We start from the raw sequence: 10,267 nt of genomic DNA on the forward strand, positions 1-10,267 counted from the left end.
GGAACTCACTCTGTAGACCAGGCTGGCCTCGAACTCAGAAATCCGCCTGCCTCTGCCTCCCAAGTGCTGGGATTAAAGGCGTGTGCCACCACGCCCGGCTAGGGTTTTCTATATATAGTCTATATACAGGCTGGCCTCGAATTCAGAAATCTGCCTGCCTCTGCCTCCCGAGTGCTGGGATTAAAGGCGTGTGCCACCACTACCCGGCACCTCTGTGCAATCTTATATAGGCCTAGAATATTTTCAGTTGCTGAGACTTACTGCTGAATAAGCTCATACTTTTGTGTTCTTTCTGAGCTCTGGCAGGCTGGTTCAACTCAGCTATTCTAGCTCAAACTCCTCTCCAAGATGACTGATTCAAACTGGTCTCTCTCTCAGCCTCTGGCTGAATTGGTCTGCATGGCCTCATACTAACTTTGGCAATCTGTTCTGTCTGCTCTGATCTTCTTGCTCCTTCTCTGGCTTGTTCTGTCTTCACCTGTGTTTAGTTTGTTCTCGGTCTGCAACCTGTCTCTGTACAACTGTCTCAGTAAAACCTCTCTCTCTCTCCCTCCTCTCTTTCTCTCTTTCTCTCTCTCTCTCTTCTCTTCTCTTTGTACTGCTCCCTTTTATGTTGCCTCACTTTCCTCTCTCTTCTTGGAAGAGTTGAGCAGATCCTATTCTCTGATCTGGCTTCATTGTTTGGGATTAAAGGTGTGTACTAAGGGCATATCTGTACTCTAGCCAGAGAGATTAAAGGTATGTGTTAAGGGCTGAGCCACACATCAATTAGAAGAAAAAAAATGTTTCTCCAGTAAATAACACAATCTTGGGATTCACAATGTGATCAAATATCCTGCAATAAAGGTTTAGTCCATTTTCATCATGGAGGGGAGCATGGTGGCATGCAGGAAGACATGGTGCTGGAGAAGGACCCAAGAGATCTATATCTGGATCCTCAGGCAGCAAGAAGAGTGAGACACCGGGATTGGCTTGGGTTTTTTGAAATCCCAAAACCCACCCTCAGTGATACACCTCCTTCCAAGAAGGCCACACCCACTCCAATAAGGCCACACCTCCTAATCCTTCTCAAGTAGTTCCAGTCCCTGATGACCAAGCATTTAAATTTATGAGCCTATGGGAGCCGTTCTCATTCAAACCGCTACAATTTTCCTTTCCTTTTTGCTTTTTTTTAAAAAATGGGACAGTGTCTCTTGTAGTCCAAAGTAGTCTTGAACCCTCATGCAGCTAAGCCTTGTCTTGAACTTCCAGTATTCCTATCACTGCCTTCGAACTGTTGGAGTTACAGGCTTTCCTGTCTGTGGTGGTTTCAATGGGAATGGTCTCAGGGTTCATATATTTGAATTTTTTTTGTACCTAGTGCATAGAACTTGTTTTAGAAATAATTGAGAGGTATTTACCCTCGGGGTGGTTTTTGAGGTCTCAAAAGCTCAGGCCAGGTCCTGTCTCTGTCTGTCTGTCTGACTGTCTGTCTCTGTCTCCCTGTCTCTGCCTCCAACTGTGAATCAGGATGTAAGTGCTTAGCTACTACTCTAGCACCATGCCTGCCTCTGAAACTGTTTTCTTTTGTAACTGTTGCCTTGGTCATGGTGTCTCTTTGCAGCAGAAGAACAGGGACTAAGGTGACACATTCTTCAAATGTCATTTTCTAAGTGTGTGTCAACTCATTTCCTTTTGAATCTTAAGTCAGCCGTACAGTCTCACTATCTAATCTCAGGCCCCGCCTGTGTTTCCTTCTTGGTGCTCAGCGCACACCTGATCCATTTGCCTTTTCTACTTGTCTGTCTGGTCCTTGGGCAATGCAGCCTCCTCAAGTCTTGTCCTGGTCATTTTCTGGTGATGTGCCTGAGCATGGCATATAGTTGTACTCAATAAAAGTGCTGTTGCCTCAACGGAGAAACTGTCAAGACTCATAGTAATGAAGACAGGCAGACCTGGCTCCATCCTTGCCTCTCTGTGAAGGTGAGGGCCCAGTGCTAGTATAGACACTGGCTCATATCACAAGCACTGGTATAGGCCTTCTAGCACAGAAGTAATAATCCAAAACACTTTCCTTTAGCTCTTAGCCTTTGGGGTGAGGAACAGAGAGTCAGTAGAAATGTCAGAGGAGAGTCACCAGACAGTAATGAGTGCCTCTCCGATATCTCTGCTCACAGCTGAAGAGGAAGTATTACGAGAGACATTTGGCTGTGGTTAGGAAAGACTGCATCCTAAAGGCTGAGCCCGAGAGGCCTAAGTGTGGACCTGGCCTGTTAGAGGTAAGGAGGGTAAAGTCTGGTGAGAGAGCTGGGAGGTGAAGTCTGAGGCAGACTTCTTCCCTGGGGTCCTCCAACTGCTGGGCTTGAGGCGCAGAGGGAGACTGAGGGTGCTGAGGCTGTCATGGCTGTGGTGTCACTGTGGGGTGGGGAAGAAGGGCTGGTCCTGAGCACGGTAGAAGTCAGATCAGACAAAAGAATGTGATCAGGCCGGGCGTGGTGGCGCACGCCTTTAATCCCAGCACTCGGGAGGCAGAGGCAGGCGGATTTCTGAGTTCGAGGCCAGCCTGGTCTACAAAGTGAGTTCCAGGACAGCCAGGGCTATACAGAGAAACCCTGTCTCGAAAAACCAAAAAAAAAAAAAAAAAAAAGAATGTGATCAGGAACGCACTGAAGGTTGGCCTCAGATGGGAATGATTTATTCACTATCAGACAGGGGTGTGCTAGGTGTGTGGTGTGTGTATGTGGTATGTCTCATGTGTGTGTGTATGTGGTTTGATGTGCGTGTGGTGTGTGTAGTGTGTGTGTGTGGTGTGTAGAGTGAGTGTGTGGTGTGTATGTGGTATGTCATGTATGTGTATGTGTGTGTTGTGTGTATGAGGGGTGTGTGTGTGTGTATAAGAGTGTGTGGTGTGTAGTGTGTGTGTATGTGGTGTAATTGTTGTTTTCTCAGATAGGACCTTTAGAGCTTGAGGCACACCTTAAATGTCTCCATGGTGGTGTCCTGGGGACAGCTGAATGTCAGTGTTGGGGATGTGGGGACACTGAGGGGTTACCACTGTGGAACCATTCCCTTGAATGCAATTACTAAGGCGTGGGCGTGGGGGAACTCAGGAGAAAAGACTCAGGGCAAAGGTAATGGACTCTATGGACCAGAAGCAGGAGACTTGGAGGCGCTCCAGCGAGCCAGTAGGGCAATCGGTGTCATGAACCTCCTGGCCGGAGGCGGCAGCAGCGGGCGGCGGAGCCGGTACAGTGTATCAGCGGCGGCGAACTACAGTGTAGCCAGCCGGTCCGGTACAATGTAGCGGCAGCCAGGTAAGCCAGAAAGCGGTCTCTGCAGGTGTCCGGTGGGTCTGGTGGGGAAGCAGGCGAGGGTCCAGATCTCAGCATGCAATCGCCACTGGCCGGACTCCGGGATCGGGCTTCTGACCCGCGCACCCATGGTGCAGAACTGGCAGAGGCCTCAAGCAAGACGTCCAGCTCCCGGCTGCCGCCTGCTGGCTCTCCGCTGTGCGCAAGGCCTTGGTGACATCATTGGTCCCCGCAGTACGTGGGGCATAGCTTAGCGTCCACAGATGCCGACCCCCACCCCCAACCACCGGCTGGCTTCAGAGCCTGAGTATGGGACTCCCGGCCCAAGGACCCGCAGGGACTCGCCTTCTGCTATGTTGAGCTTTTCTGAGCCTTCGGTTTCACAACTATGAAATGGGTGAGGAAGGTCGTAGAGACCTGCCCCAGTGGGGACAGGCGCATCCTCAGAATGAATTCACGTTATAGCGGGTAGAAATGTGAGGTGCGCTTTGTTGCACCTTCTAGGGTAGTTGAGAATTATTAACCCTGGTCCTGTTTGGCCTGGATTGCCCGTCCATCCTTTTTAAGGGTGTGAGCAGATAGGATGTACCTTGGACTCCTGTGGCCCTTGGGCTAGCACTTTTTGGTGGCTGAGGTAACACACCGGAGGCGGGCTCTTATTCTCCATAATCTGTCTTGAACTTTCACCCAGTGCCTCTGATGTACCACAGACCCTTGGTCTTACTCTGAGGGTTTCAGTTGTCAAGTTGTAATTATTATTCGCTTTAGGAGAGACCTCTGCAGGGGCTGGATGGAACAGTTTTCTTTTTTTGTCCTTTCTTGAGTATCTTTCCTGAGGCCAACCATGGGTTCTGGGTGCAGACCTCTGTAAGGCTGGTGGGGAAATAAGAGATGGGGTCCTACTCAAAGCTGGCTGTTGCTTCCTGCAGCCTGGGCTGGGCTGGGGTGCAGTCTATTCATACTCAGCTGAAAGAGCAATATGGTTCTCCAAACTGGTTCCAGACAAACCAGGAAGACGGGTCAAATGGCCATTGCTTAATTCATTCCTTGCTTTTGTTCCTGGTCAGGTGGTGGCAGTGCCAGTCAGGACATACATAAGGGAGCCATTTTCCTGGGAATGGTAGCCCAGAGGAGAGTGGCGGGCAAGCTCTGGTCAAGGTCTCCCTGCCCCTCTGACTATATTCTAAACCATCAGGAGGTTTCCAGAGAAGGCTTCTGGAAGGGGCTCCTGTGGGCTCCACCCAGTTCCTTTAGACTGGGCTGGTCACCACATGGTGTCAGTGACTTTCCAGCAGCAACTCCCAGTTTCTGTTGTTACCAAACCACACACTCATCCTCCCCCTCAGTCTTGGGCAAGAGAGTAGGGCCACAATTGATTAGTTTCTTTTTCTTTCTTTCTTTCTTTTTTTTTTTTTAAGATTTATTTATTTATTATATGTAAGTACACTGTAGCTGTCTTCAGACACTACAGAAGAGGGCATCAGACCTCATTATGGACGGTTGTGAGCCACCATGTGGTTGCTGGGATTTGAGACAGGGTTTCTCTGTATAGCCCTGGCTGTCCTGGAACTCACTCTGTAGACCAGGCTGGCCTCGAACTCAGAAATTCCACCTGCCTCTGCCTTCCTCCCAAGTGCTGGGATTAAAGGCAAGTGCCACCACTGCCCAGGTTAAACCTTTTTGTTTTGTTTTGTTTTGTTTTTTTGAGGCAGGGTTTCTCTGTGTAGCCCTGGTTGTCCTGGAACTCACTCTGTAGACCAGGCTGGCCTGGAACTCAGAAATCCACCTGTCTCTGCCTCCCAAGTGCTGGGATTAAAGGCGTGCGCCACCACGCCCGGTGGAATTTTTTATTAATGAAGATTATCGTTATAGCAATTCTGATACCAGACCCCATGGAGATTGTCCCACTGGTGATAGAAAAGAAATAGGTCTGTGTGTGAATGCTTAGGCAGAAGTCTGTTTTTTTTTGTTTTGTTTGTTTTGTTTTGTTTGTTTTTAGGCAGAAGTCTTAACTGCAAAGGAGAGATTTTTAGAGAAAAGGAACAGCTGTTTTTGAGCAGCTCATGCTGCCAACAGAAAAATGAAGGCATTTTATGGTTTTTGTTTGTTTGGCTTTTGTTTGTTTGTTTATTTTGTTGGTTGGTTTTTCAAGACAGGATTTCTCTGTGTAGCCTGGGCTGTCCTGGAACTTGCTCTTGTAGACCAGGCTGTCAGCCTTAGACTTGCCAAGGTCTGAGACAAGGCCAAGGTGAAGAGCTCTGCCTGCCTCTGCCTTCCAAGTGCTTCAATTAAAGGTGTGCGCCACCACTGCCTTGCAAGAATATAGTGTTTAAAGAAATGTCTTTCTCATGGTAGAAGAGGATTTTTCCCATGAAGATAGAGAGAAGTGGCAGTTTGTCCCTGGAGACCTCCTGTCATTATCCTATGCCTGGTGGGGTTTTCCCTTGTGATATTGGGGTGGGTGATGGGCATGTCCCATAGATTGCTAACAGGAGAGAGGAGGAACGGGGTGAGGGGCTTTATGGATTAGGGGCTGAGCATCTGCCTCTTTTCCTGTGCGTGCTTAGCCTTACGTGGCAGTATTATTATTGATCTTTTGAGTGAGAAACTGGGAGCAGAGAAAGGCCGGGAGGCCAGTGTTCAGGCTGAAGCTGTCCATCTTCTCAGGGTGAGGTGACTGGAATGGTCTTTTGGAATCTTTTTGGCTGCAAGAGGCAGAGTTCACCCTTCCAACAGCAGTGGTCTAAACAAGTCTGCTTCTGCTTCACCTGCCTGCAACCTCCTGGTGAGCGGAGGTGGAAGTGCTTTAGATCTGTCATCTGGCAGTCCTCGTTAGTGGCTTCTGTCATAGCTCAAGGTGGCTGTATCAGCTTCACTCATTACGCCTGCATTCCGGTCAGAGGAGGAAGGGCCGGAGAACATCTCTGAGAAGCCCTAAGTGATCTTTCTGTTCGTGTTCCATTGATCAGGACATAGTCACATTACCATGCCTAGGTGCAGGGCAGTCTGGGAAGTCACGTGACAAAAGTGATAACCTCATGCAGGGTGAAAGGGTGAGTGAGACCTGGGACAGTTTAATCTCGCCTGCACTCTGGCTGCTCCTTAGGATGCTTGGGAGGTACTGGGTCTTGGTCGGGGACCCGTGACTGTAGCACCCAGGGTGACTTACCCAAAGGGGTCAGCCAGGGCGCCTGCATCTCCTTAGACCCTTAGCAGCTATTGGTGCTTAATAGACTGGAGCTATGGCCTTCTCCCTGAACGGAGGCAGGGCCAGCAGGACATGGTCCGTGTGGCTCTGGAGAGAGCTTTGGCTGAGCGCCGAGGGGCTGTCAGGACACCACCCCACGTGGTGAGGATTGATTAGGGCTTGCCTCTCTGGGCTTAGTGCTTTTATTTCTCTTCAAGTGAAAGAGCAGGGAAGGATTGAGTTCATCTTGTTTCTGACTGACGTAGGCACGGAGAAAGCACACTACGTCCCCAGGCACCCACGGCCCCGCTCTACACTCACCTCTGACTTCCCATCATCATAGCAAACCTTGTATAGATGTTTGTTTTCAAGACAGGGTTTGCTCTGTAGACCAGGCTATCCTCTAACTCAGAGATCTGCCTGCTTCTGCCTTCCCAGTGCTGGGATTAAATGCATGCAACACCACACCTGGCATGTACAGATGTTACCCACAGTGACCCACCTCTGAATGAGGGAACAGAGGCGGAGAGAAGCTATGGAATGTGGCTTGACTAGATAAGTGGAGAACTGCATTCCAACTGCTGGTTCATTCAGACACAGACAGCCCCTCCCTTCTGCCAGGAGCCACCAGCTTTTGTGATCCCATTGTGGGCTGAGTCCTAGGGAGGGGACAGAGTGTCTGGTGATCTTAACTTCTGACAAGTGCGGACCTGAACACTTCTGCTACACGCAATCTCATGGCAGGAACAACTCAGGCCATGTGGTTGTGACATAGGACAGGAACTCAAGCTTGAGAGGTACCATCTCCTACTAGAACCCAGTTGCCTTGTTGGGGCCCGGGGAGGGGCCTAGGTCACCCTGCCAATAGCAGGCCGAGGATGGGCCTTGGATTTAATTCCAGAGAATTCCCTGGTAAACACTGGTTAACGAGGATGGTATTTTTTGGGTGTTTTGTTGTAGGGAACATCTCAAGTAAGGGGACAGGAAGGAGGATCCAGTTACAAGAGGTGTGTCTGATAGGAGTCGGCTAGAAGCTAGGGCCTGACTAGACTGGAGCCAAGTGAGAAATCTGCCCTCTTGAGGCCTAGCACAGAGCTGGCTGAGGAGCTCCAAGACCAAATGAGACCCCGCCAGGAGTAGGACCTAGGATTCCAGACTTTCTGTCAGACACCCTTGGATAAGCCTGTACCCCTGGGCTAGCCCTTATTACTGGGGAGTTCAGAGGAAATGCCACGAGGGGAGCATGGTTAGAGGTAGCTGTGTTGGCTTCAGGGGGAGGGTAAGGATTAAGGCTGCTTTGTGGGGTTGCCCTGCTATATCTACCCCATGTCCCCAGCCTCGGGGAAGTGAAGGAGCCAGGGTGTTGTTGGAGAAAGGGGATGAGCCATGATGAGCCTGGGACACTCATCTCAGCCGTGCTGGGCCCTGCAGGTGGGATGCTATGGAATATGATGAGAAGCTGGTTCGGTTCCGGCAGGCCCACCTCAACCCCTTCAACAAGCAACTTGGTCCGAGGCATCATGAACAGGAACCCAGTGAGAAGGTCACTTCTGAAGGTGAGCTTTGGTGCAGGGTGACACCCTGCTGTGTAGACTGACAACTTAGATCAACCCTGTCACTCTTCCTGCCTGTAGCCCTTCCCGTGGGTGGTCATAGTCACATTCCACCTGCTCTGGGGTTTCTTTGTCTTTTTTTTATTTGTTTGTTTTTTTTTTCAAGACAGGGTTTCTCTGTATAGCCCTGGCTGTCCTGGAACTCACCTTGTAGACCAGGCTGGCCTTGAACTCAGAAATCCATCTGCCTCTGACTCCCAAGTGCTGGGATTAAAGGCGTGTGCCACCACCGCTCTGCCTTCTTTTGTCTTCCTTATCAGAATGAACCTGAAAGAACAGGAGTTATCAACCTGTGGGTCTCAACCCTTTGGGGGTTTGTGTAACCCTTTCACAGGGGTTGCCTAAAACCATCAGCAAATTCAGAATTTATATTATGATTTATAACAGCAGAATTGCAGTTATGAAGTAGCAATGAAAGTAACTTTATGGTTGAGGATAGAAGTCTACACAGCAGGGGAGGCTGCATTAAGGGTTGCAGCACAGGAAGGGGAGAGTCTCTGGTCTACAGGGCAGGGGTCTGATTCTGGGGAAACACTGTTGAGTCCCAGGGCCTCCCAGGGTAGGCATTTAGTGAACTCTTGGAGCAAACTCAGAGCGGAGATTTAAGGAGAAGAGTCTAATGGCTGCAGTATCTGTGGGTAGACCCTCACCTTCTTGAGATCAGAAAGGTAGGGCAGGGGCTTCTGGGTAGGGAAGTTGGGCAGTTCTTGGGACCAGTGTAGTTGTGGGGGTGGCCTGAAGTCCATGCAGGACTTAATGAAGCTGTAATGTAGCCAGTCAGTGGTTTTTCTTCCGTCTTGTCAGAAAGGATCTGCCTTAGAAATTGGGTTTGTTTCTTTGTTTCTTTATTTAGAGACTGGCTGGGTCCATCTATGTAGCCAAGGGCCTCTGTCTCTGCTTCCCAGCTGCTAGGTTTACAGGCAAGTGTGGCCACGCCCAGTTTGGGATGGTTCTATAATACTATCCTGTAGACCGCTCTGAGTACCACTCAGTGTTCACAATTTTTTTTTTTTTTTTTTGTAAGCAGTGCACACAAGAGTCAAACTTTTTACAGGGAAATCAGAAACTGGAATAAACACTTGAAGTTTTGACTAGTGCTTTCTGGTCTTCACAGTGAGACAGGCAACTGAGTGGCTATAGCTTTTCCCAGTACCCCCTTTTTGTGGGCTTCCCAATACTCCTGGCTCAATTCTATCCTCCCCAGCTGCTTCCCTAGGTGATGAGGAGAAAGAGGTAGCAGGCGGACTCTTTACCACCCTTCATGCCTCTTACTCCAGACACTCTGCCTGAGCTGCCCGCTGGGGAGCCTGAATTCTGCTACTCGGAGCGCATGATGGATCTCGGCCTGTCTGAGGACCACTTTTCCCGCCCTGTGGTAAGGTTTGAGTCTGGGCTTTTAGGTGTTACCCTCATTCGGAGACTTGCAGGCGGCTCATTGTTCAGATCCTCTCACAGGTTGGGGTACAGTTCCCTTACTAGCTAGTCACTACCCCTGGGATCAGGGGCCCCCACGTCAACCCAGGGTCGCCTGGGTTTGGAATCTGAAACATTCATGGCACCTTCATCTTCAAAATCTGAGGTCTGGAGACAGTTGGAAGGCACGCATCTTCTTTTCTCCTAAGTTCCAGGTTCTTTTTGTTTTGTTTCGAGACAGGGTTTCTCTGTGTAGCCCTGGCTGTCCTGGAACTCTGTAGACCAGGCTGGCCTCAAACTCAGAAATCCATCTGCCTCTGCCTCCCGAGTTTCAGGTTCTTAAGGAGTGAGTGTGGCCGGGTAGTGAAGATGCAGGCCTTTAATCCTAGCACTTGGAGGCAGAGGCAGGTGGATCTCTTGAGTTTGAGGCTAATCTGGTCTACAGATTGACTTCTAGTGCAACCAGGGTTCCATAGAGAAACCCCATCTTGAAAAAAAAAAAGAAAGAAACAGATGTTAGAGTTGATTCCCTTTGGAGTCCCCAGGGGTGTTTTATTAATGGCACTTTATATACACACCTGTTTAGCTTAATCTGTATTTTGTTTGACAGGTTTGTTTTGAGGAGAAAAGAGAAAGGAGAGACCTAGTATGTTTGGAAAGCCCTTTAGTTTTATGCATGGCATCTCTACCTTATTTGAGAGAAACAGTGACCTCTTCTCTCCTCTCCTCTCCTCTCCTCTCCTCTCCTCTCCTCTCCTCTCCTC

The 10,267-nt window shown here is 49.5% G+C and overlaps 1 protein-coding gene across 5 annotated transcripts in view; it reads left to right on the plus strand.

Moving 5' to 3' along the window:
• The first annotated feature begins 3,189 nt into the window (after nucleotides 1-3,189).
• Nucleotides 3,190-10,267, plus strand: part of Def8 (differentially expressed in FDCP 8 homolog) — a 24,800-nt gene continuing 17,722 nt past the window's right edge. For 2 of the 5 annotated variants that reach the window (XM_029480787.1, XM_029480788.1), the window contains exons 1-3: nucleotides 3,215-3,293; nucleotides 7,909-8,033; nucleotides 9,368-9,465. In XM_029480787.1, coding sequence (XP_029336647.1) covers nucleotides 7,919-8,033; nucleotides 9,368-9,465 — 213 coding nt within the window. In that variant the 5' untranslated portion in view covers nucleotides 3,215-3,293; nucleotides 7,909-7,918. Of the gene's footprint in view, nucleotides 3,294-3,353; nucleotides 3,688-7,442; nucleotides 7,485-7,908; nucleotides 8,034-9,367; nucleotides 9,466-10,267 lie in introns of those variants that run through there. The other 3 variants (XM_021170017.2, XM_021170019.2, XM_029480790.1) reach the window with 3 other exon arrangements.

This window comes from Mus caroli, chromosome 8, assembly GCF_900094665.2.
Source record: "Mus caroli chromosome 8, CAROLI_EIJ_v1.1, whole genome shotgun sequence".
Classification (NCBI taxonomy): Eukaryota; Metazoa; Chordata; class Mammalia; order Rodentia; family Muridae; genus Mus; species Mus caroli.